We start from the raw sequence: 27764 nt of genomic DNA, 5'->3' as shown, positions 1-27764 counted from the left end.
TCACTATAGACTCTACAGAAATTAAAAGGATATGGGAATGCAGTGCCTAAGCATTTAAAAACTTTGATGAAATGGGAAAATTCTTTGAAAGGCAAAACTCACTTAAGAATAAATATACAACATGAATAGCCCTATATCTAGTAATTATATTTGTAATTAAAAGCTTCTCCACAAAGAAAACTCCAGGCCCAGATGATTTCACTGGTAACTACACCAAACACTTAAAGAATATCAATTTTCATAAACTCTTTCAGAAAGTTGAAAAAAAAGAGGAAACTTTTCATTCATTGAGTCAAACATTTCCTGATATCAAAACTAAACACACTACCAAAAACAAAGAAAAAACTCCAGACCAATAGGCCTTATGAATATAACTGCATTTTTTAAAATTTTAGCAAATCTCATTATACAAAATATTGAATAATGTCGGGTTGGTTTGACATTAGAAAATGAACTAATGCAATGTAAAACTGTAAAATGTAAAACCAATGTAAAAACGGCAGTATCATCTCAATAGATGGAGAAAAAAGCACTTAAGAAAATCCAATATCTATCCCTCATAGAATCTCTTAGCAAACTAGAAATATGAAGGAACTTCATCAACCTGATGAAGGTGATCTATAAGTAATGGCTTATATCATACTTAATGATAAAAGACTAAATGCTTTCCCCTTTAGATCATGAACAGGACAAGAATGTCCACACTTATCACTCTTATTCAACATTGTACTGGAGTTTCTGGTTGTGCAATCAGCAAGAAAAGGAAGTAAAAGGCATCCATATTAGAGAGGAGAAAACTATTTGCAGATGATGTGTTAAGTTTGTGTAGAAAAGTCAATGGAATCTAAAAAGCTACAGGGGCACATGGATGGCTTAGTTGGTTGAACGTCTGACAATTTCACCTCAGGCCATGATCCCAAAGTTGTGGGATCAAGCCCCACATTGAGTTCCAGGCTGCTGAGTATGGAGCCTGCTTAAGATTCTCTTTTTCTCTCCTTCTGCCCCTCTCCTCTGCCTATGCTTTCTTTCCTATAAAAATAAAATAAGCACAAAAACAGACACATAGGTCAACGGAACAGAATAGAGAACCCAGAAATGAACCCAGAAATGTATGGCCAACAAATCTTTGACAAAGCAGGAAAGAGTATCCAACGGAAAAAGGATAGTCTCTTTAGCAAATGATGCTGGGAAAACTGGACAGCGACATGCAGAAGAATGAACCTGGACCCCTTTCTTACACCATATACAAGAATAAACACAAAATGGGTGAAAGACCTAAATGTAAGACAGGAAGCCATCAAAATCCTAGAAGAGAAAACAGGCAACAACCTCTTTGATGTCAGGTGCAGCAACTTCTTAATAGAAATGTCTTCAGAGGCAAGGGAAACAAAAGCAAAAATGAACTATTGGGACCTCATCAAAATAAAAAGCTTCTGCACAGTGAAGGAAACAATCAACAAAACTAAAAGGCAACCAATGAAATGGGAAAAGATATTTGCAAATGACATATCAGATAAAGAGTTAGTATCCAAAATATGTAAAGAACGTATCAAATTCAACACCCAAAAGACAAATAATCCAGTGAAGAAATGAGCAAAAGACATGAACAGACACTTTTCCAAAGAAGACATGCAGATGGTAACAGACACATAAAAAAATGCTCAGCATCTCTCATCATCAGGAAAATACAAGTCAAAACCACATTGAGATGCTACCGCACACCTGTCAGAATGGCTAAAATTAACAACTCGGGAAACAACAGACATTGGCAGGAATGAGGAGAAAGGGGAACCCTTTTGCACTGCTGATGGGAATGCAAACTGGTTCAGCCAGTGTGGAAAACAGTATGGAGGTCCTTCAAACCTCCAACCTATGACCCAGCAATTATACTACTAAATAGTTATCCAAAGGCCACAAAAATGCTGATTTGAAAAGTCACATGCACACCAGTGTATATAGCAGCACTATCAACAATAGCCAAATTTTGGAAAGAAGCCAAATGTCCAACAACTGACAAATAGATAAGATGTGGTATATACATACAATGGAATATTACTTGGTGATCAAAAAGAATGAAATATTGCCATTTGCAACAAAGTGAATGAAACTAAAATGTATTATGCTAAGCAAAATAAGTAAGGCAGAGGAAGATTAATATATGATCTCACTCATATGTGGAATTAAAAAAACCCAAAACAGATGAAAAGACGGGAAGGGAAGGAAAAATCAAGATAAAAACAGAGAGGGAGGCAAACCATAAGATCCTCTTAAATACAGAGAACAAACGGAGGGCTGCTGAAGGGGTGTTGGGTGGGGGAATGGACTAAATGGGTGATGGACATTAAAGAGGACACTTGTTAGGATGAGCACTAGGCGTTGTACATAAGTGATGAATCACTGGATTCTACTCCTGAAACCATTATTACACTATATGTTAACTAATTTGAATTTACATAAACATTTTTTAAAAGATTAAATCAAAAAAAGAAAAGTATAAACAAATAAAATAAATAAATAAGCTACAGAATTAATAAGTGAATTTAGTAAAGTTTCAGGATAGAAGATAAATATACGACCATGTAATGTATTTCTATATACTAGCAATAAAAAATCAGAAATTGAAATTAAGTAAATAAGCCCACTTAAGCATCCAAATTGCAAATCCTTATGAATAAATCTCCCAAAGACATGTAAAACTTATATACTGAAAACATGTACATAAATGAATCTCAAATAATTCTATGTTGAATGATGGGAAATAGACACGACTATCTACTGAATGGTTTAATTTATTTAAAATTCTAGTAAATGCACAGTAATTTATAGTGCCAGGAAGCAGATGAGTAGTTGACTGCAGATGCTGGGGTGGGGGCAGGCCAAAAAAAGAAGAATTTATAAAAAGTCTTGAGGAAATTTTGGGAGTAATGAATATATTAACTTGACTGTGGCTATGGTTTCAGGTATATATCATATGTCAATACTTATCAAATTATATGCTTTAAATAGATGGACTTTATTGGAATAACATACCTCTATAAATTGGAGAAAAGAAGAGATATGCTGGGTATGTGGCTTTTAAAGTTTGTAAAACATATTTTAGATAATTTTATAAACAGCTAAAATATAATATTTTGATAACTCATTACTATATGTATAGTTGGTCATTTCAGATGCAAGAGAATTCATTGCAAATATTTTATTTTCCTCTCTCCTCTTTTTGCCTTGGATTAAGCCCTGTTTGACATGCCTATAAAAATTCAGAGTAACTTCTGGTCGTTGAGATAAGTTTTATAATTAGTGATCTCCGCTGCAGCTGTTTATGACAATCTGAATTAAACAGAAGAACTTCTGACAATTTCCAAATCTAAAGCCAACACAAATTTTCATTTTTTCCAAAATACGACAGCCCAAGATCACATATATGTCATAATGAAAATGAGAAAAACTGAACTATTAAAGGGATAACACTGTCAAGACTGGGTCCCCAGAAAGTCCGATATTTTCTGTCCATAAGAAATACATTTGCAGCAAAGTCATTTAGAAAGTTTTTAAGTTTTTAAAAAGTGGGCCAAATATTATGAGGAAAACACACACACACACTAGCACACAAGCAAACTGGATATTAATACAGGATTAGTTAGATGTTAGAATCACACAGGGTTAAAAAATGAATAAAGGACAATTGATAAAGCATAAATTTTTATAAATTTTGTTGCATCAAATAGCATAGTATCATTTCAAAATGCCAACCAAAACAACTATAACAAAAAGTAGAATAATATTAAGGTAATTTTCATCCGCCTCTCTCAGCTCATAAAAAATTAACCCTATGACCCAGCAACCTATGACCCATAGGGTTAAAAAATTAACCCTATGACCCAGCAGTAGCACTGGTAGGAATTTACCAGGGATACAGGAGTACTGATGCATAGGGGCACTTGTACCCCTATGTTTATAGCAGCACTCTCAACAATAGCCAAATTATGGAAAGAGCCTAAATGTCCATCAACTGATGAATGGATAAAGAAATTGTGGTTTATATACACAATGGAGTACTATGTGGCAATGAGAAAGAATGAAATAAGGCCCTTTGTAGCATCGTGGATGGAACTGGAGAGTGTGATGCTAAGTGAAATAAGCCATACAGAGAAAGACAGATACCATATGTTTTCACTCTTATGTGGATCCTGAGAAACTTAACAGAAACCCATGGAGGAGGGGAAGGAAAAAAAAAAAGAGGTTAGAGTGTGAGAGAGACAAAGCATAAGAGACTCTTAAAAACTGAGAACAAACTGAGGGTTGATGGGGGGTGGGAGGGAGAGGAGGGTGGGTGATGGGTATTGAGGAGGGCACCTTTTGGGATGAACACTGGTGTTGTATGGAAACCAACTTGGCAATAAATTTCATATATTAAAAAAATCAAAAAAATTAAGTGCATAATACAAATAAGTAACAATATAGAGAAGACTTTCTCTGAGTATGTTCCAAGGATTACTTGCAGCAAACTCTGCCAGGAATCTTATAAAATAGAGTATATTCCAAGACCCTACTCCAGCATACAGCCTTAGACTAATATATTGATGTATAGATATACACTAAACAGAATATACAATTTGTAATCAAATGACCACAGAGTATTTACAAAAATTAACCAGAAAGTGCCATGAAATAAAAAAAATATATATAGAAACAATAAGAACACACTTCTTTCAAGAATTAAAAAATAGAAAAGCTAGAAATTAATGTTTTTGAAAGAGAAATTACATCTTGACTAGTTGAAAATTTAAAACTCTCTCTCAAACAATGTGAGCCAAAGAGAAATATCTAAATATTGCAGAAAGTTGACAAAGTAAAATGATAATGGTGTACACATCAGAACCTATGGAATACAATTTAAAAGAGTTTGAGAGATATTTACATCCCAAAATGCTTAATTACTGAGCAAGATAGAAAAATGATAAATAAATATGTAGTTCCCCTCAAAAATTAGAAGTGTAACAAAAAAATATAGTCAATGAAAAGAGAAGTAATTAATACAAATAGCTAATGGATTGAATATGAATCCTACTATACATAACACATAATAAACACTAGATCTGTTTCTTAAAAGTAATAAAATACTGAATATATTAATAAATAAAAATGAAAATAAATAATCAAAAACAAAAGGTTACATATAATTCCATTTATAAGAAATTTATAGAAAAGGCAAAACTATAGAAACAGCACATAAATTATTCCCTGAAACTGGAGGTGGGCACAGGAATTGATGGCAAATGGGCATGAGGGAACTTTGTGGGGTCATGACTGCACAAAGTATAAATCTATTAAAAATCAAACTGTATACTTACAATGAATAAATTTTATGTTTAATGTTATACTTTAATAAAACTGCTAAAAAATATGTTGATAAAATATCTCACTTACTGTAGCAATTGAAAAACCGAATACCTGAAAACATGAAGGTAGTATTTTTTGAGGGAAATTAACTAAGACTTAGATGAATAAAGAGATATGACGTGTTCTTGGAAAAACAAAGGATGTAAAATATGCCTGAATTTATCTACACATTTAACTCAATCTCAACAAAAATATAAAACTGTAATTAGACAATCCTATTATTATTATTTTTTTTTTATTTGGAAAAATGTCATTTTTAAAAATTTATTTTCTTTAAAAATTTTTTTTCTTTTTTTTGGGGCGCCTGGGTGGCGCAGTCAGTTAAGCGTCCGACTTCAGCCAGGTCACGATCTCACGGTCCGTGAGTTCGAGCCCCGCGTCAGGCTCTGGGCTGATGGCTCAGAGCCTGGAGCCTGCTTCCGATTCTGTGTCTCCCTCTCTCTCTGCCCCTCCCCCATTCATGCTCTGTCTCTCTATGTCCCAAAAATAAATAAACGTTAAAAAAAATTTAAAAAATTTTTTTTTTCTTTTTTTAGGAAATTTACATCCAAATTAGTAAGCATATAGTGCAACAATGATTTCAGGAGTAGATTCCTTAATGCCCCTTACACATTTAGCCCATCCCCCCTCCCACACGCCCTCCAGTAACCCTCTGTTTTTTTCTCCATATTTTTGAGTCTCTTATGTTCTGTCCCTCTCCCTGTTTTTATATTATTTTTGTTTCCCTTCCCTTATGTTCATCTGTTTTGTCTCTTAAAGTCCTCATATGAGTGAAGTCATATGATATTTGTCTTTCTCTGACTAATTTTGCTTAGCATAATACCCTCCAGTTCCATCCACGTAGTTGCAAATGGCAAGATTTCATTCTTTTTGATCGCTGAGTAATACTCCATTGTATATATACACCACATCTTTATCCATTCATCCATCGATGGACATTTGGGCTCTTTCCATACTTTGGCTATTGTTTATAGTGCTGCTATAAACATTGGGGGTGTATGTGTCCCTTCGAAAGAACACACCCATATCCCTTGGATAAATACCTAGCAGTGCAGTTGCTGGGTCATAGGGTAGTTCTATTTTTAGTTTTTTGAGGAACCTCCATACTGTTTTCCAGAGTGGGTGCACCAGCTTGCATTCCCACCAACAATGCACAAGAGATCCTCTTTCTCTGCATCCTTGACAACTTCTGTTGTCGTTTGCAAATATCGTCTCCCATTCTGTCAGTTGCCATTTAATTTTGCTGATTGTTTATTTCGCTGTGCAGAAGCCTTTTATTTTGATGAGGTCCCAATAGTTCATTTTTGCTTTTGTTTCCCTTGCTTCTGGAGACGTGTTGACTAAGAAATTGCTGCGGCCAAGATCGTAGAGGTTTTTGTCTGCTTTCTCCTCAAGGATTTTGGTGGCTTCCCATCTTACATTTAGATCTTTCATCCATTTTGAGTTTATTTTTGTGTATGGTGTAAGAAAGTGGTCCAGGTTCATTCTTCTGCATGTCGCTGTCCAGTGTTCCCAGCACCACTTGCTGAAGAGACTGTCTTTATTCCATTGGATATTCTTTCCTGCTTTGTCAAAGATTAGTTGGCCATACAGTTGTGGGTCCATTTCTGGGTTCTCTATTCTGTTCCATTGATCTGAGTGTCTGTTCTTGTGCCAGTACCATACTGTCTTGATGATTACAGCTTTGTAATACAGCTTGAAGTCCGTGATTGTGATGCTTCCTGCTTTGGTTTACTTTTTCAAGATCGCTTTGGCTATTCAGGGTCTTTTCTAGTTCCATACAAATTTTAGGATTGTTCTAGCTCTGTGAAGAATGCTGGTGTTACTTTGATAGGAATTGCATTGAATATGTAGATTACTTTCGGTAGTATCAACATTTTAACAATATTTGTTCTTCCTAACCAGGGGCATGGAATCTTTTTCCATTTTTTTGTGTCTTCTTCAATTTCTTTCATAAACTTTCTATAGATTTCAGTGTATAGATTTTCCACCTCTTTGGTTAGATTTATTCCTAGGTATTTTATGGGTTTTGGTGCAATTGTAAATGGAATTGATTCCTTGATTTCTCTTTCTGTTGCTTCATTGTTGGTGAATAGGAATGCAGCCGATTTCTGTGCATTGATTTTATCTCCTGCCACTTTGCTGAATTCATGGATCAGTTCTAGAAGTTTTTTGGTGGAATCTTTTGGGTTTTCCATATAGAGTTTCATACCATCCGCGAAGAGTGAAAGTTTGACCTCCTTCTGGCCGATTTGGATGCCTTTTATTTCTTTGTGTTGTCTGATTGCAGAGGCTAAGACTTCCAATACTATGTTTAATAACAGTGACGAGAGTGGACATCCCTGTCTTGTTCCTGACCTTAGGGGGACAGCTCTCAGTTTTTCTCCATTGAGGACGATTTTAGTGTCTAGTCATTCATATATGGCTTTTATGATCTTGAGGTGTGATCCTTCTATCCCTACCTTCTTGGGGTTTTTATCAAGAAAGGATGCTGTATTTTGTCAAATGCTTTCTTTGCATCTATTGAGAGGATCATATGGTTCTTGTCCTTTATTTTATTGATGTGATGAATCATATTAATTGTTTTGTGGATATTGAACCAGCCCTGCATCCCAGGTATAAATCCCACTTGGTGGTAGTGAATAATTAAAAAAATTTTTTTTAAATGTTTATTTATTTTTGACAGAGAGAGAGACAGAGCATGAGTGGGGGAAAGGCAGAATCCGAATCAGGCTCCAGGCTCTGAGCTGTCAGCACACAGCCCGACACAGGGCTCAAACCCACAGACTGCGAGATCATGACCTGAGCTGAAGTCAGATACTCAACCACCTGAGCCACCCAGGCGCCCCGGTAGTGAATAATTTTTTTAATGTATTGTTGGATCCGGTTGGCTAATATTTTGTTGAGGACTTTTGCATCCATGTTCATCAGGGAAATTGGGCAATAGTTCTCCTTTTTAGTGGGGTCTCTGTCTGGTTTTGGAATCAAGGTAATTCTGGCCTCATAGAGCTTGGAAGTTTTCCTTCTATTTCTATTTTTTGGGACAGCTTCAAGAGAATAGGTGTTAACTCTTCCTTAAATGTTTGATAGAATTACCCTGGAAAGCCACCTGACCCTGGACTCTTTTTTTGGGGGGGGGGAGATTTTTGATTACTAATTCAATTTATTTACTGGTTATGGGTCTGTTCAAATTTTCTTTATCTTCCCGTTTCAATTTTGGTAGTGTAAATGTTTGTAGGAATTTGTCCATTTCTTCCAGGTTGCCCACTTTGTTGGTGTATAATTGCTCATAATACTCTCTCATTGTTTTTATTTCTGCTGTGTTGGTTGTGATCTCTCCTCTTCATTCTTGATTTTATTTATTTGGATCCTTTCCTTTTTCTTTTTGATCAAACTGGCTAGTGTTTTTATCAATTTTGTTAATTCTTTCAAAGAACCAGCTTCTGGTTTCGTTGATCTGCTCTACTTTTTTTTTTTTTTTTTGGTTGATAACATTAATGCCTGCTCTAAGCTTTATTATTTCCTATCTTCTTCTGGTTTTCGGTTTTATTTGCTGTTCTTTTTCCAGCTCTTTAATTAAGGAATAAGGTGTGTCTGAGACCTTTCTTCCTTTTTTAGAAAGGCTGGAGTGCTATATATTTTCCTCTTATGACCGCCTTTGTTTTGTCCCAGAGGTTTTGGGTTGTGGTGTTATCATTTTCACTGGCTTCCCTATACTTTTTAATTTCCTGTTTAATTTCTTGGTATCCCATTCATTCTTTAGTTGAATTCTCTTTAGTCTCCAAGTATTTGTTACCTTTCCATATTTTTTCTTGTGGTTGATTTGGAGTTTCATAGCATTGTGGTCTGAAAATATGCATGGTACGATCTCAATCTTTTTGTACTTGCTGAGGGCTGATTTGTGTCCCAGTATGTGGTGTATTCTGGAGAACGTTCCGTGTGTACTGGAGAAGAATGTATATTCTGCTGCTTTAGGATGAAATGTTCTGAATATATCTGTTAAGTCCATCTGGTCCAGTGTGTCATTCAAAGCCATTGTTTCCTTGTTGATTTTTTGATTAGATGATCTGTCCATTGCTGTGAGTGGGGTGTTGAAGTCTCCTACTATGATGGTATTACTATCAATGAGTTTCTTGATGTTTATGATTAATTGACTTATATATTTGGGTGCTCTCACATTTGGCACATAAATGTTTACAATTGTTAGGTCTTCTTGGTCTATAGACCCCTTGATTATGATATAATGCCCTTCTGCATCTGTTGATACAGTCTTTATTTTAAAGTCTAGATTGTCTGATATAAGTATGGCTACTCTGGCTTTCTTTTGTTGGCCATTAGCATGATAGATGGTTCTCCATCCCCTTATTTTCAATCTGTAGGTGTCTTTAGGTCTAAAGTGGGTCTCTTGTAAATAGAATATAGATGGATCTTGTTTTCTTATCCATTCTGTTACCTTATGTCTTTTGATTGGAGCATTGAGTCCATTGATGTTTAGAGTGAGTAGTGAAAGATATGAATTTATTGCCATTATGTTTCTTGTAGAGTTAGAGTTTCTGGTGTGTTCTCTGGTCCTTTCTATGTTTCTTTTGGTATTTATTCACTCATTCATTCATTCATTCATTCATCTTTTCTCCCCTCAGAGAGTCCCCCTTAAAATTTCTTGCAGGGCTGGCTTAGTGGTCACAAACTTCTTTAATTTTTGTTTGTCTGGGAAACTTTTTATTTCTTCTTCTATTTTGAATGACAGCCTTGCTGGATAAAGAATTCTTGGATGCATATTTTTTCCAACTCAGAACATTGAATATATCCTGCCACTCCTTTCTGGCCTGCCAAGTTTCTGTGGATAGGTCTGCTGCAAACCTGATCTGTCTTCCCTTGTAGGTTAAGGACTTTTTTTCCCCTTTCTGCTTTTATTATTCTCTCCTTTCCTGAGAATTTTGTGAATTTGACCAAGATATGCCTTGTTGATGGTCAGTTTTTAAAATATAATTGGAGTCCTCTGTGCTTCCTGGATTTTGATGTCTGTCTTTTCCCAGGTTAGTAAAGTTTTCTGCTATGATTTGCTCACATAACACTTCTACCTCTATTTCTCTCTCTTCCTCTTCTGGGACCCCTATGATTCTGCTGTTGTTCCTTTTTAATGCATCACTGATTTCTCTAATTTTTAAATTGTTCTCTTTTGCCTTAGCATCCCTCTTTTTTTCTGCTTCATTGTTCTCCATAAGTTTGTCCTCTATATTGTTGGTTCTCTGTTCTGCCTCATCCATCCTTGCCACCACGGCATCCATTCAAGATTACAGCTCAGTTATAGCATTTTTTATTTCATCCTGACAAGCTTTTACTTCTTTTGTCTCCACAGAAAGGGATTCTAATCTATTTTTGACTCCAGATAATATTCTTATTATTGTGATTCTAAATTCTTGTTCAGACATGTTGCTTGTATCTGTGTTGGTTACATTCCTAGCTGTCGTTTCTTCTGCTCTTTTGGGGTGAATTCCTTCATTTTGTCATTTTGAAGGGAGAAAAGGAATTAATGAAGGAGAAAAAAATAAATTAAAAAAATTAAAGTTAAAAAATTGAAACAAACACACACACAAATTGAGTAAATGATGCTAGATACTAGGTATCTTTTGGTCTGGGTGTTGAAAGTGGCTTGATAGAGAAAAAAGGGGGGAAAAAGAAAAAAAAAAGAAAGTCATTTGAAAATTTGAAAAACATGAATACACTGAAATAGACTAAAATGAAATGATGGAAGTAAAATAGAATTTGAAAAAATTTACACAAAAGTAGAAAATATAGTATAAGAAAAATTAAAGAAAAATATTTTTAATAAAAATTGAAAATAAAAATGAATTTTTTCTTTCTGTATTCAAGAAAAAAAGAGAAAGAAACAAAAAAAGAGAAACAAACAAAAGAAAAAAAAAGAAAATTGAATAGTTGGACCAGCTAACAGACTGAAATAAGACTGAAATTACTTTGATTTCCCCTAGAAGTCAAACTATGAATTACTTTATATTCCATAAACTAAGCAGGTTGTGAGACTTGGGTTCTTGAAGAGTGAGGTTGGCCCAGTTGGGCAGGACTTAGTGTAATGGCTCCATTCTCCAATAGATGGAGCTCCTAGCCTACTAGGGTGGATTGTTGTGGCGCATGTAGGTGTGCATGTGCGGGAGCGGTGAAAATGGTGGCACCCAGCTACCTGGTCTCTAGTATCAGACCTCTGTTCTCCCCGATCAACAATCATGCACCCATCCTTTGTCTTGGCTTCTGTCCACTCCCCACTTCCACACTGTCCGTAACCAAGCCCCAGGTAGTACCTCTCTCCTGAGTTTTTTCTCAGATGTGGCTGCCTTCCCCTGCCCCCCACTTCTGAGGGACTATGGCTTTGACCTGCTCTGCCCCTACCAAATGTGCTTCCAGCAGTGGAACCGCTTCTCCCCATGTGTCCCGAGAACCTCCTGGACCCCACTCTGCTCTTGGGGATTTGCTCTTCCCACCAGAGCACATCCAGGTGTCCAGCTGTGGAGTTTCAGACTCTGCACTCCGTCTGTTTACCGTCTGAATGGAATCTAAACCCTCTCCTTTCTCCTTTTTCCCTTTTTAGTCCAGTCACTGTGGCTGTTTCCAATTTTCCACTTTCTCTCCAGCTGCTTTTATGGAGGGGTGCTTTTCCTGTATTCTCCTCTCCATCCCCGTCTCCATCTTCACTCTGCGTGCAAAAGTGGTTCCTTGCCCTCTGCAGCTTCTCTCTCCCCAAGTTCACCTCTCCACGCCGTGTACCTGCTGAATTCTATGGTTCAGGTTGTGCAGATTGTTGTGTTAATCCTCAGATCAGTTTTCTAGGTGTGCAGGATGGTTTACTATTGGTCTGGCTGTATTTCATGGGTGTGAGACACACAAAAAATTTCCATGGTGTTCTGCCATCTTGGCTTCTCCCCTCTTACATTTCTTATTTGAGTTTATAGCATCTCACTTTGAATCTACTTTGATAGATTATTATCTCTTCTTTGAAATCTTTTTTTCGGAAAGACAGTATTTTGTTTAATTCATGGGAGATGGTTATGCAAAGTTTTTCTATCTTTTTAATACTTTTAACTTTTGCTTATTTTTATCTCTTTGCTTTTATTTTCTTAAATATTTCTTATACTACATATGTTAAAATATGTATTATTTCTTTTTCCATGTTTCAGACATCAATGATCTTTAAACAGGGGCCACTTTTTCTATGCCTGATATTTAAAGAAAAACAATGTAAGGGAAAGATTAAAGGAAAAATCTAGAGCAGAAAGCAACTTTAATTATTAGGTGCATTGGTGTTGAGGTCTCTCAGTTACATCTCTGCTCTGACTGACCAGATCTGCCTGGCTAATAGCAAAACTATGCATCTTATCAGCCCTTGATATATCAGACAATTGGGCACTGCCTTCTCTATACATTGCAGGACTGATTGCCACTCACTCCTCTTCAACTCTGTCTCACTAACAGTATATTTCTTTGAAAGAAGGCAAGTCTGAATGAATCTTCTTTGTGCCTTGTATCTTCTACTGCATGGCTCAGGAACCTTCCATCTTCACAGGCTCCTAGATCTTGCTACTTCAAGCAGTGGATCATTGGTTCATTACATTATTTTTGCCACCCACTTTGGATGGATTTGGGGCACTAACAGAGTTGTACAGAGACATTTCCATTCTCAGCATCTTTCCTGGACTTAGCTGAAATTATACTGTATGTAGAATATATACCACTCTTCATAGATTGTGACTTGGAGCTGTACCTTTTTTCTAGTTATAACAGAGATGGATCAGTGTTTTTTTGTTTGTTTGTTTTTTGGGGTTTTTATTTTTTCTTTCTTTCTTTCTTTCTTTCTTTCTTTCTTTCTTTCTTTCTTTCTTTCTTTCTTTCTTCTCATTCTTTTTACTACTTTTGGTTTTAGAAAGAACACTGTAAAAAGACAAAGACCAGAAAATAAAACCTTTATTAGTTAACTATAAGATGTTGAAACCATCTTTCTCTCTTCCTGTCTGTGTCAGTGTATGTTTGAGAGATAGGAGGGCTAAGACATAGGGAAAAGACTTTGTTACGAAGAATTTTTCAGGAATCTGTGTTCTACCTGGACGGACTTTGTCTATGTGGATCCCTGCAAAGGTCACCAAACATTATGTCTTGTCAAACAGCTTGTCTCTAAGCCAGCTGAGATAAAAAGGACTACAAATTCCCAAGGAAGATAGACTTACGAAGTTAGAACTGACCAGTTTCCAGGAGCCCTCCTTATTGCAGCTATAATGCAGCAGTGTTCATTGTCCATTTAGCATAGATCATTTCGGGCTCTCATTCTTTAAGTCTTGGTATGGACCTGGTACACATTTGCTTTTCAGCACTCCACCTGAGCACCAGCAATTTTTTTATATACAGTGTGAAGAAACTGAAGTTCAGAGAGGTTAAGTGACATATTCAAAGACATTAATCAGACATTTCAGGGGTAAGATTAAAACCCACCTTTTCAGTCCCCAGGTGCTTTTATTTTATTTTAAAAATCATCATCTCTAGTAACTGTCCTAGGAGGATTTTATTATTTCTGCAGGAACTGCATCAGAGAATACGAGTCACTTGCCTTGGGCCTTAGAGATGATAATGGGAGAGCTGATCTGGGACTCAGATCTTCTGACCTACATCCAGGGTACTTTCTACTGCAAAAGGCTGCAGTCTGATTATGCTGATTAATCAGTGTTTTCTTCCTCTCTCAGTATAACAGCTCCAAGCCCACTTCCCTGGCTATATCACTATATTTTAAAGTCTTGTGTATGCTATATGCAACCCTCTAAGAATTTCTTGAATAAGTCAAGATGGAGTAGTTCAGTTTTTTTCTCTATTATGTCCCCAGGCTCTGGAATACTGTGCCTGCTGCCAGTGAGTATTTAAAACTTTTTCCTTTTTGCTCATCCTAAGGCAGTTTCAGACTTTGAATGAAGTCAATGGGGGAAATCCGTGCTTATTTATAAATGCTTTATTGATACTGCTCTAAAAAGCCATCAAGGAGTAGAGATTTGGAAAGTTCCCACTGTAACCAGGATGTGTTAATTATCCAGCTGTGAGATACTGAGTTAGAGGCTCCGGAAGTTAATAGTCTTGTGTTGTAAAGATTGCAGTGCTGAGTTTAATTTTCTGAACTTGTTTCAATTTTAGCCCTACCTTGAGAAAGACTGGGTACTACTGGGATGGTAAAATATCCATGAATTATTGGGAGTACTATGCTGTATCCAGTAGGTAGGGAGATTATTTCCTTGAGATCTTTCGAAGGTATCTTTGAAAGATGTCCACCTGCATTTGGAGATATTAAAAAGATGTTTCATTAATAATGAAATAATATTTCATGAAAGTCAGCTGATTTTAGGTCAGTAGATGGGACAGATGTCAAATTGTACTAGAGAATATAGGGATGAGCGGTTTAAATAACCATCTTTAAAAAATTTTTAATGTTTTATTTATTCTTAGAGAGAGAGAGAAAGAGAGAGAGAGAGAGCATGAGTGAGGGAGGGGCAGAGTGAGAGACGGACACAGAATCTGAAGCAGACTCCAGGCTCTGAGCTGTCAGCACAGAGCCTGACCTGGGTCTTGAACCCATGAACCATGAGATCATGACCTGAGCTGAAGTTGGACGCTCAACCAACTGAGTCACCCAGGCACCCCTTAAATAACCATCTTAAAGCAAATTCTACCATATTTAGTTAGATAAATCTTGAATCATTCTATCTAAAGCATCTTCATTTGTTATTTTTACATGTGAGTTGATTTCAGCCTTAAAGGAAGTGTTATTGTTTTTTAATTTCACTTAGAGTTATATGATTGCAATGTCATTTGGGAAGAATATTATCTTTTTGCTTTTAAAAAAGGAGCACATGTGTGGATGGTAACTAGTGAGTTTAAAATCTGTAACACATGAATGGTGGATGCAATTTGGCTAAATGTGCTCTTTCTATTCCTGTCTAAACAAGACTCATTTTCAAGAGGGTATACACTAATGGCAAGCCAAAACATTAAGATTCATATCAGATTTTGTGTTTTTGTTTTGTCAAAGCATGAGTGCCTCATTTAAGTGTGTTTCTGGCCCTTATAGTATTCTAGATTTGTCATGCAGCCTTTCTGGTAACTTCTAGTCTAGTAATGTTTAAAGGGCTTTAGATATCTCTCTAAAACTGAGCACATATAAATGATAAATCAATTGCCTGTGAATGGTGTTTGCCACAGTGTCTCATATCTGATTGTGTCTGTTTTTTTTTTTTTTCATTTTAGTTTTCAAACTGGTCAATGCATGGAATTACAATTGTTTGCCGTGTCACAATCCCCTTTTGAAAAAGTAACCCCAGGTAGTTGCTTGCTAAGAAATTGTTAGGCTTTGGGGCAAAAGATCCTGTTCTCTTGGCCATAACACATTTATTGGAGGATCTGTGCCTTAATCAAAGTAAACATCTGAGTGATTCCTAGCCTGAGGTCTGCAAATGGATTTCAGGGACATTTGTGCAAATATATTTGAAAAGGTCTATAGTTTTAATGCATTTTTGAAGGCAGAATTTCCTAAAATGTAGCTAATGTACAACTCAGAATCCTTGTAAGACTATAGAGTACTTAACAGGCCCTTGGCAATTTTAGAAAAAAGTTCACACAAATACATTATACATGTGAAATGTAAGTTTGATCATATTTGCAGAGAAATACATTATTCTTTATTTTAATCATTATGTCCTTGGAGACACTGAATGATTTAGGACTGCATTCATCAGTCTTTTAAAATATTCATTAATCAAGTTGAAGTTTAAAATGGTTAACCTATTTTTACATCATTTGTATGCTTTTGTTGTACCCGCTGAATTTACCTTTTTGCTGCTATATTATATGAATTGCATTACATAAGCAATTCACAAAAGATAAACCTGTATCTCAAATTGACAGTAGTTTAAATATTGTAACTTTAAAGAATATTCCAAATGTACAAAGTGAACAAGGCTCCACTGCCAATATGGAGTGTGAAGGTTTATGAGCTTGAATAACAGAATATAGTGTGATACCTTTCTTAAGGATTAGAAAAAGAAAAGAGTACAAATAAGGAATTGTCTGAAAGCAGCTGGCCCTGCACCTATCTTACAAAATTTTGAAAAACATCGCATGAACCCTGAGAGTTTTCATGTCATTTTCAAAGAAAGCACAGTGACCTCTCCAGTAAAATCAAATTTTTCCAAAATAAGAATAACATAATGCTTCCAGTATGAAATTGATACATTTTTATATTAAAGGCAGAGAAGAAGCCAAAACAAAACAATAGATCATAAATGAAGTTATACTCTGCATTCCTTGAAAAAGGATACATGTTTTGGTATGGCCAAGGAAGTTATAAAACAAGCTGCAAATGTAAGTGAAATAATTTTCCCCACACAGTAGAATGAAGCCATATCCCATTTTATGGGATCATCAAGTAACTCCAGGTTTTGAAAAGTAAATTGGAAAAAACTCTCAGCACACCTTTCTTGGAAGTTGAAGTATAGATTTGTTTTTATTCACCCTCTCAAGAATCCAATAAAGGTAGAAAAAACTCACCCTTAAGAAAAACTTTCTAGCTCATGGAAGACACAGGTATAAGTTTATATTTAATTACACATAATGCAAATATACCAAATTGAGAAACAACATAGAACTACTGAGAAGCTTTCCTCATTTGGTGAAGATGGAGTAATCAGGACAAGATTTATGCTGAAACTTCTGAAAATAGACAAAATATCAGAATCAAAGGTTTTCAAGACACTGGGCATCAGGCAGTTAAGAATGTTGATCTTTAGATATGAGAAATAAATTAAGTGAGCCCTATGATTGCACTAGCTTATTGCCCGGACAAGGCTTAGGGAAGGGAGCCTCCTCCCTAAGTTGAGAGACAGATGTGGTAGTTTGGAGAGGCTAAGACAGCTAGAGTTTACAGGACTGAATAACATAGAGAAGAAAACTGCACAGAGACAAGACTTCAGAAATCAGCAGAGACACTCTTTCAAATATGCAGTACAGTAATGATCAGTACATGAATTTGAGGAAATTACTCAAAGTGTGGGGAAGAAATACGCCAAATGAGAGGAGGGAATTACCTAGAAAGTCACATATGACTGGGAATATTGCCAACAGAGTGAAAAACTTAGTAACTAATGACGTCAGTAGTGGGAAAAATTAACTCTAGATTAAATGTTGCTTTGTCCCCATGTAACAAAGCTTAAAAGTCACATCTAAAAGGATAAGTTTTTAAATCACTTAATTATGTTCCGGAATGAAGCTCAAAAATATTTATAGGAATAAAAAAGTACTAGCACCCAACAAGGTATAAAGCACAAGGTCTAGCATCCAAGTGAAATTACCAAACATGCAAAGACATAGGAAAATGCAACCCTTAATGAGAAAAATCAATCAGTGAAAATGAAACTAGAAATGACACAAATGGTAAATTTAGTAGAAGGGACATTAAAAGGTTCATTATGATCATATTTTATATGTTCAAAAAGCTGGAGGAAAGACTCAGCAAATCAAACTTCAAATGATAAAATTATGATTTCTGAGATCAAAAATACACTGTATAGGATTACTAGAAGATTAAATAATAAAGCACAAAATACATATTAATAAACTTGAAGACATAGCAATAGAAAATACCCATAATGAAACACAGAGAAAAAAATACTTAAAAATGAAAAAGCATTAGTGACCTGTAAGACAAATTTAAGGAGCTAAATATACAAATAATTAGAGTCCCCTAAGAAGAGGATAGAGAGGGGGAACTTAAAAAACATTTGAAGAAAAAGTAGCTAAAATATATCCAAATTCAGTGAAAATTACAAGCATGTAAATCCAAAAGTTCAAAGAGCCTTAGGTACAAGAAAGATGAAGGAAACTATACCAAGTCATTTATTAATCAAATTGCTTAAAACCAGTAATAAAATCTCAAAATCACTTAGAAAATATATTCCTTATGTTCAGAAAAACAAAGGTATAGATGACAGATTTCTCACTAGAAACAATAGAAGAAAAAAATAGAGGTGCAACATCTTTAAAGTATTGAAAGAAAACAAATATATCAGTCTAGAATTACTTTACCATCAAAAATATTCTTCAAATAGAAGAATATTGGAGGTGTCTGGGTGGCTCAGTTAGTTAAGCGTCAGAGTCTCAGTTTCACCTCAGGTCATGATCTTGTGGTTTTGTGAGTTTGAGCCCCGTGTCGGTCTCTGTGTTGAAGGTGCGGATCCTGCTTGGGATTCTCTCTCTTCTCCCTCTCTCTCTGCTCTTCCCCTGCTCATGCTGTCTCTGTCTCTCTCTAAATAAATAAATAAACTTAAAAAAAAAAAGAATATTGGGATACCAATTTTGACTAATCACAGGCTTCACTTGCTGAATGTCCAGTAAAAACAAATGGGCAAAATATATTAGCAGAGTTTTCCTTGTTTTTGTATGTGAGAGATTCCCTAGGGAGCCTACATGTGAAAAAAATTTTGGATCAAAAGAATTTCTTCACATGATTTCTGGAGAAGTGACCATTATAGTTTGCCTCATTCATTCATTTGAGCATTATAATTACAAACCTGTAGTATATCATGGAATGAATTTGGACCAAACTGTAGAGAAATTTATAGTATTTCTTTTTTTAAATAAAAAAAAGTTTCATTATTTGTTTTTGAGAGAGTGAGAGAGCACAGGAGAGGGGCAGAGAGAGAGGGAGACACAAAATCCAAAGCAAGCTTCAGGCTCTGAGCATCAACACATAGCCTGACACAGGGCTCGAACTCACAAACTGTGAGATCATGACCTGAGTTGAAGTGGGACACTTGACCAACTGAGCCACCCAGTCCCCCTGTTGTATTTCTAAAGCAAGAGGTCTCTTTAAGGGCCAGTCTGACACCACCATTCATTAATTATACATATGACAAACTGAAGGTAATTCATCAAGCTCATAAATTAAACGCAAATAAACTTGTGTTGAATTTGGAAACTGGGAGACCCCTGGTAAAAGAAGGTAGCATTCTGGAAGCTGCTAGAATCAGCAATGAAACTGAAATTGCATCCTTCCATGAAGAGGATTATGAGAACTGCAAAGCTAATCCCATTTCATCCTAGTGAAAACCTCATGGGGCTTCCTTTTTTGTGTGCCTGTATTAAATTCTTTTATTCCACTAGTGAGGTTTTTGAAATTAACAAACTTAAAAATTTTTTTAAAAGACTTGTTTTGGAAAATTACATTTTCTTCATGCATACACAAGTTGCAATGACTCTTAACACAGAGACCTGCAGTGCAAGACGTGTTAAGAGAAGTCCTTCACGTAGATGTAAATTATATCATATAGAAACCTTGATCTACACACAGAAAGGGAAAACAACAGAAACTAACTACATGGGTAAATATAAGAACTTTCCTTTTTTACTTTGAACAATTCTCTTGAAAATATAATTAACTCTTTAAAATTTTTTTGACATTTATTTATTTTTGAGAGACAGAGAGAGACAGAGCATGAGCAGGGGAGGGGCAGAGAGAAAGGGAGACACAGAATCTGAAGCAGGCTCCAGGCTCCGAGCTGTCAGCACAGAGCCCAACACGGGGCTTGAACCCACGAACTGTGAGATCATGACCTGAGCCAAAGTCAGATGCTTAACCGACTGAGCCACCCAGGCACCCCTAAAAAATACAATTAACTCTTAAATAAAAAGTGATAATGTGTTGGAATTATAACATTCATAAATAAAATGTATGAAGGAAAAGCATAAAACCTTGTGGAAGAGAATTAGAACTTCTCCTTTAAATAAATTTTGTAAAGAAATTCTGTAATTTTCTTATAAAAGAATTGATAAAGTATCATCTAAAAGCAAACTGTGATAAATTTTTAAAGAGTATGATATATACCCTAAAGTAACAACTAAAATAGCATAACAAGAATTTGTAGCTGTTAAACCAAAAAGGAGATAAAATGAAATAATAAAAAAATGCTCATTTAGTCTCAAGGCAGAAAAAGAGGAAAAGGCAATCAAAGAACAGATGGAGTATATAGAACAAAACTAACAAGATGGTCTGTTTAAACCCAAAGGTATTTAAAAAATCACATTAAATGTAAGTGGTCTAAACAGCCTAATCAAAAAGTACAGATTGTCAAATTAAAATTTGTTTAATGTTTATTTATTTTTGAGAGAGTGAGCAGGGGAGGGGCAGAGAGAGAGAGAGAGAGAGAGAACAGAATTCCAAGCAGGCTCTGTGCCTTTTGCACAGAGCTGGACATGGGGCTTGAACCCACAAACCATGAGATCATGACCTGAGACGAAACCAAGAGTTGGATGCTTAACCAACTGAGCCACCCAGGCGTCCCCAGGCTGTCAAATTAGATTAAAAGAAAAGCAGTACATTATTATATGCTGCCTATAAGAAACTTGCAAGAAATGTTAAAGACACAGCTAGGTTAAAAATGAAAGGATGGCTATAATATATATGCCATAATAACTTCAAGCAAAAGCAAGCTGGGGTGGTTATTTTCATTTTAGACAAATTAGATTTCAGAGCAAAGAATATAACCTGGGATAAAGAGGATAATTTCATAATGTTACAAAGGATAAATTTATCAAGAGGAAATAAGATTTCTAAGCATTTGTGTACCTAATAACAGAGTTCTAAAATAAAGCAAAACTGATAGAAAATATTTGGCAAATCCACAGTTATTGAATATTTTAATACTGTATCTCAATAACTAATGAAACCAGTAGACAGAAAATAAGTAAGTATGTAGACTTGAACAGTAGTGTTGACCAACTTGATCTGTGTCATTTATAAAATGCTTACTTTTACTTATTCACTTAAAAACAACAGGTACTTTTTAAGTGAATAAGTAAAAGTAAGCATTTATTAAGATAGACCACATTTTTGGCCATCAAAAAAATCTGAATACATTTTAAAGGAGTCAAGTCAAACTACATAATGTTCTCTGAACAAAATTAAATTTTAAGTAAGTAGCCAATAACAAAGATATGAGGAAAAACCACAATATTTAAAAACTAAAAAAAAATCAGACTAAAATTCTAAAAGAAAAAAACAAACAAAAACCAGAGCTCATGGGTGTAAAGAGCAGAATGAGGTGGCTGCCTGAGGTGGAGAGTGGAGGACGGGCAAAATGGGTGTGAGGGTTTCAAAAGGTACAAATTTCCAATTGCAAAATGTATAAATCATGGGGATCTATAGCGTGGTGACTATAGTTAAGAATACTGTATTGCATATTTGAAAGTAGCTAGGAGAATGGATGTTGAGAGTTCTCATGAGAAAAAAAAATTGTAATTATGTATGGTGATGGATATTAATGGGACTTACTATGGTGGTCATTTTGCAGCATGTACAAATATCAGTATGTTGTACACCTGAACTAATATAACATTATGTCAGTTATACCTCAATTAAAAAATTAACATACTTATAATCCAAGATTTAAGGAAACATTAAAAAATTGAAAATGTGTTGAACTACATGGAAATTAACTTATCAAAATATGTGGGATGTGGCTAAAATAGTAGTTCAGAAGATAATAAAATTGTGAAATAAAATCTGTAGCCAAAATAGTCAGGAAACAGAAAACACACAAGTCATTATGATGAGAAATGAGATAGGTGACATAATTACAGATTCTACAAATATTAAAGATATTAAGGGAATATATAATAAACTTAATGACAATGAATATGACAAATTGAGCATATTCCTGAAAACACAAACTTTCACAGCTCACAAAAGGAAAAAAAAAAAACCCATAAAACCGGAATAGCTCTCTTTATATTGAATAAATTAAATTTTGGTTAAAATCTTCAGTTAACCTTTCTGTAGACATCCAGTTTCCACTCGGACATGTACTGAGCATGGAAGTTACCATTCCCATTCTCAGAAAAAGCTGGACAAATGGAAAATTAACAACTTGTCTTGCACCTTGTAGCAAGGTAAAATCTCAGGGCAAACTGCTACCTTTAAATATGGAGAGACGGCACCCAAAAAACAAATAACCCAGTGAAGAAATGGGCAGAAAACATGAATAGACACTTCTCTAAAGAAGACATCTGGATGGCCAACAGGCACATGAAAAGATGTTCAACGTCGCTCCTTATCAGGGAAATACAAATCAAAACCACACTCAGATATCACCTCACGCCAGTCAGAGTGGCCAAAATGAACAAATCAGGAGACTATAGATGCTGGAGAGGATGTGGAGAAACGGGAACCCTCTTGCACTGTTGGTGGGAATGCAAATTGGTGCAGCCACTCTGGAAAACAGTGTGGAGGTTCCTCAGAAAATTAAAAATAGACCTACCCTCTGACCCTGCAATAGCACTGCTAGGAATTTACCCAAGGGATACAGGAATACTGATGCATAGGGCCACTTGTACCCCAATGTTTATAGCAGCACTCTCACCAATAGCCAAATTATGGAAAGAGCCTAAATGTCCATCAACTGATGAATGGATAAAGAAATCGTGGTTTATATACACAATGGAGTACTACGTGGCAATGAGAAAGAATGAGATATGCCCTTTGTAGCACCGTGGATGGAACTGGAGAGTGTGATGCTAAGTGAAATAAGCCATACAGAGAAAGACAGATACCATATGTGTTCACTCTTATGCGGATCCTGAGAAACTTAACAGAAACCCATGGGGGAGGGGAAGGAAAAAAAAAAGAGGTTAGAGTGTGAGAGAGCCAAAGCATAAGAGACTGTTAAAAACTGAGAACAAACTGAGGGTTGATGGGGGGTGGGAGGGAGGGGAGGGTGGGTGGTGGGCATTGAGGAAGGCACCTGTTGGGATGAGCACTGGGTGTTGTATGGAAACCAATTTGACAATAATTTTCATATATTGAAAATAAAATAAAATAAAATATATAAAAAAAAATAAATGTGGAGAGACGGACATGTCCAGAGAGATACAGAAATCAAAATCTGCTTACCCAGAGAAGAAACCACTAGAGCCTTCAACTCTGATAGAAACACTTGCATGGTAATTTTGATGGGTTGCTGAGACTGTGTGACTTGAGTAAGAGGAAGAAATTCTTGGGGTCACAGCAGTAGGGGTTCTCCATGCTTATAGTTAGTCCTTTGGGAAATGGAAATTAGAACCACAATAGGATACATGATACAGTTATTAGGCTTTCTATAATTAAAATGAATTGATGAATATGTGAGTAAATTGGAACCATTATACACTGTTAGCAAGGATGTATAATTGTACAACCACTTGGAAAACAGGTTGGAAATTAAAAAAAAAATGTAGATATATGCCTTCTATATTACCTCAACACTTCATTCCTAATATTTTGTTCAATGTAAGAATCAAATCAACAAAGAGTACATAATTATTCCATTTGTACAAGGATCTAGAAAATGCAAACTAATCTATCGTGGTGGAGACAGCTCAGTGGTTACGTGGGGAGGAGGAGGTGGGATGGGGTGTGGGTCAGGAGAAATGGATTACAAATGGCACCAGAAACTCTTTTAGGTGATGAATATGTTAACAATTTTGATTACAGTAATAATTTCGTGAGTGCCTAAATATGTCAAAATTTATCATATTGTATACTTTATTCATGTAGATTTTATTTTTATGTCAATTATACTTATATGTCAATTATAATTATTTGTCAATTATACTTGTTAAAATTGCTAATCTAGGACTAGTGGAACCTTTGGGGCTTTTGCAGTAGAAATGCAGAACTTTAGTGTGGCTGCTTTTCTACAATCCAGAATACTTGTCCAGGAAAAAACAGCCCTACAAGCACAGCTCACAATAACAAAACAATTATAAACCACTCTGTATGTTGTATGGAAGTGTTGACTCGCTAATATTACACTGTATGTTAACTAACTAGAATGTAAATTTAAAAAAAAGAGTGACTATATTAAGCAGTAAATTAGATATAATTAAACAGAGAATTAAGGTAAAAATGACACTAAAAGAAGTCATTTAGAGAACAGAATAAAGTGACTGAAAGTATTAAAGAGTGATTGAGAGACATGGAAAACATTTTGGAATAAATACAAGAGAGATAATATAGAATGAAGAAATGGGTGGGGCGCCTGGGTGGCGCAGTCAGTTAAGCGTCCGACTTCAGCCAGGTCACGATCTCGCGGTCTGTGAGTTCGAGCCCCGCGTCGGGCTCTGGGCTGATGGCTCAGAGCCTGGAGCCTGTTTCCGACTCTGTGTCTCCCTCTCTCTCTGCCCCTCCCCCGTTCAGGCTCTGTCTCTCTCTGTCCCAAAAATAAATAAACGTTGAAAAAAAAATTAAAAAAAAAAAAAGAAATGGGTAAGAGTGTTCCAGAAAGCAAGAATTCATTAGATAAAGGAAAATAAATAGAAACCTGGGCACATAGAGAACTTGCATTACCTCAAGGAACAAGATAATATTTAAAAAGCTACCAGAGGGGCACCTGGGTGGCTCAGTTGGTTGAGCGTCCAACTTCAGCTCAGGTCATCATCTTACGGTTTGTGATTTCAAGCTCCATATTGGGCTCTGGGCTGCCAGCGTGGAGCCTGCTTTGGATCCTCGGTCCCCCTCTCTCTCTGCCCCTCTCCTGCTTGTGCTCTCTCAAAAGAAAATAACATTAAAAAAATAAAATAAAGGGGCACCTGAGTGGCTCAGTTGGTTGAGCGTCCAACTTCGGCTCAGGTCATGATCTTGTGGTTTGTGGGTTTGAGTCCCACGTCAGGCTCTGTCGCTCTCTCTTTCAAAAATAAATAAACATTAAAAAATAAGTAAAAAGCCACCAGAAAAAAGACAAGTCATCTGAAAGGAGTACCGGTTAGACTGACAGTAGTTGTTATCAGAAACAAGAGTGGCATAATGGAATTAGGCATAATTAGGCATATTTAGGGCATAGTAGAGTAATATATTGAAGATGCTGAGCATAAAATAACCATCAACTGTGGACTCTGTATATGTCTATACTACTTTCAAGAATAATAGTGAAAAAAGACAAAAACTGAGAGCTTACTAACTACAGATTAATCATCACTGAAAAATCCATTAAAAGTTTACCTCAGGGGCGCCTGGGTGTCTCAGTTGGTTAAGTGTCTGACTTCGGGTCAGGTCATGATCTCAAGTCTCATGGGTTCAAGCCCCTCATCGGGCTCTGTGCTGACAGCTCGGAGCCTGGAGGCTGCTTTGGACCCTGTGTCTCCCTCTCTCTGCCCCTCCCCTACTCACACTCAGTCTCTCTCTCTCTCTCTCTCTCTCAAAAATAAACATAAAAAAGAAAGTTTACCTCAGGATGAAGAAAATTGAATCAAGAAAGGAATACAAAAGTTTCCAGGTGAGTAAAGAAATTAATCAAAATAGGTTAAGACTAAATTAACACTGTGGAAAACAATCTTTAATACCGATTAATTAGAGAAATTTAAACATAAGGTAGAGATAAAATTCTGGACAAATATAACATGGAATTGGTGGAGCAGCAAAGCAAGAATTTCAATGTCAGAAAAATTTATTTTATTTGCCTAATTTAACTACATGAAAGAAGAAAAATTATGACTGTTTCAGTGGATACAGGCATTTTATTTTTTATTTGTAAAAATATTTTTTAATGCTTACTTTTGAGAGTGTGTGCAGAAAGTCTGAGCAAGGGTGGGGCAGAGAGAGAGAAGGAGACACAGAATCCGAAGCAGGTTCCAGGTTCTGAGCTGTCAGCACAGAGCCTGACTTGGGGCTCGAACTCACGGACTGTGAGATCATAACCTGAGCCTAAGTCAGACACTTAACCGACTGAGACACCCAGACACCCCATCATCATTTAAAAACTCAAATTAGGGGCGCCTGGGTGGTGCAGTCGGTTAAGCGTCCGACTTCAGCCAGGTCACGATCTCGCGGTCTGGGAGTTCGAGCCCCCGTCAGGCTCTGGGCTGATGGCTCAGAGCCTGGAGCCTGTTTCCGATTCTGTGTCTCCCTCTCTCTCTGCCCCTCCCCCGTTCATGCTCTGTCTCTCTCTGTTCCAAAAATAAATAAACATTGAAAAAAAAATAAAAAAATAAAAACTCAAATTAATATCTTCTGGAATCCACAGTTTCTGAGTCCATATTCCATCTTAAGAGACAAAATTATCTGGAAAAGAAAGGCACTACGCACTCCCTGCTATTCCCGGTATTATTTGGAGTTTATATTTTTAATTTTGTAGAAGCAAAAACTAAGAAAAGAAACTTCCTGGATAAGAAACAACCCATGGTGCATGCTCTCAGTGGTCTGTATAAAAACATATTATCTCACCTTTTACTGAAACAAACTAATATTATTAGTATCATAATATTAATATATAAAAAGTTATGCTTTCATTATTTAAATGTATTAATGATTCTCATACATTTTTTTTTTTTTTACCTAAAGTTGTTATTGGAGGCATATATACAAATGTCCATCTAATGACCCAAAGATATTACAATTTTGAGAAACATTCTTTTGGTTTCTTGTGGCCCATGAGAGAGTAAGATCCACTCAACTGAAGATTGTGTTAAAGGTCTACAGGGTGTCTTGATGGAAGAATTGTCCTCAGTAGGGTGTACCATCATGGATGAAGACATTCTTACCCACTACGACTCTGTCCTTGGGGAAGGTGAAGTCCACACAGAGGAAAGGCAACAGGCAGTGTTAGATGCAGGGATAGCTAGCAGTAGAAGTGAGCACATACAGAGAAAAAGATAAAACTATGACACAGAGCAGAAACACCAGGATATGGAGTAACCGCTTGTTCCTGACAAATGACACGTTCACTGGGGCAGAGCTCTGTAGGCTCACCAGAGTGATCTAGGTGTTCTCAGGGATATTGAATGATGTCCTCTTCCCACTGCCCCGTCCCCCGCAGTCGAGAGCACGAGTGCTGGAATGGCTTCTTGTCTTACGGTTGTGACTTTATGAAATTAACATCTGTAGAGTAGAGCCCCGGTGTATCTCATGGATTTAACAAAGGGCCACAGGGGAATTAAAATAGAGAAGTTTATTACTCCCAAGTCCTGGAGGAGGTACAGGGTGTGCCTGGAGGGATCACATGGGGAGGTCAAGGCAGCACGCAGGCAGTGAGAGCCCAGCAGGATCTGGAGTTCGTGCCTTTATGACAGTCCAAGAGTGAGGGGCTTTCAGGTTCCCTGGCTGAGGCCAGAGTGGCCAATACAAACCAAAAAGTACTGGCTTTTGGTGAGCTTCTCAGGGGTCTTCTCTATGGGGCACACCAAGGGAAGGCCGTAGGAGACAGGGAGAATGCTTTTTTTGAGGGCCTCAGGAGAGGTCACTTCAGGAGATCACATTTGCTCGTGACTCTGTGGGTATGCTCCGGGGGCAGGGAGCAGAT

At 36.4% G+C, this 27764-nt stretch overlaps 1 protein-coding gene across 2 annotated transcripts; it reads left to right on the top strand.

Annotated features, from left to right (window-relative positions):
• The first annotated feature begins 18785 nt into the window (after positions 1–18785).
• LOC109492316 (UPF0538 protein C2orf76-like) lies at positions 18786–19539 on the top strand. 2 transcript variants are annotated; one of them, XM_045038164.1, is made up of 2 exons: positions 18786–19057; positions 19264–19539. In XM_045038164.1, exons 1-2 carry the CDS (start codon positions 18821–18823, stop codon positions 19537–19539), a joined length of 513 nt encoding a protein of 170 aa, XP_044894099.1. In that variant the 5' UTR covers positions 18786–18820. The 2 variants fall into 2 exon arrangements, with proteins under 2 accessions (XP_044894099.1, XP_044894100.1); XM_045038165.1 differs by having other exon boundaries at positions 18786–19067; positions 19343–19539.
• Positions 19540–27764: the final 8225 nt, after the last annotated feature.

Source organism: Felis catus, chromosome D1 (assembly GCF_018350175.1).
Source record: "Felis catus isolate Fca126 chromosome D1, F.catus_Fca126_mat1.0, whole genome shotgun sequence".
Lineage (NCBI taxonomy): Eukaryota > Metazoa > Chordata > Mammalia > Carnivora > Felidae > Felis > Felis catus.
Note: the sequence above shows the minus strand (reverse complement) of the source record. Positions and strands in the feature narration are given on the sequence as shown.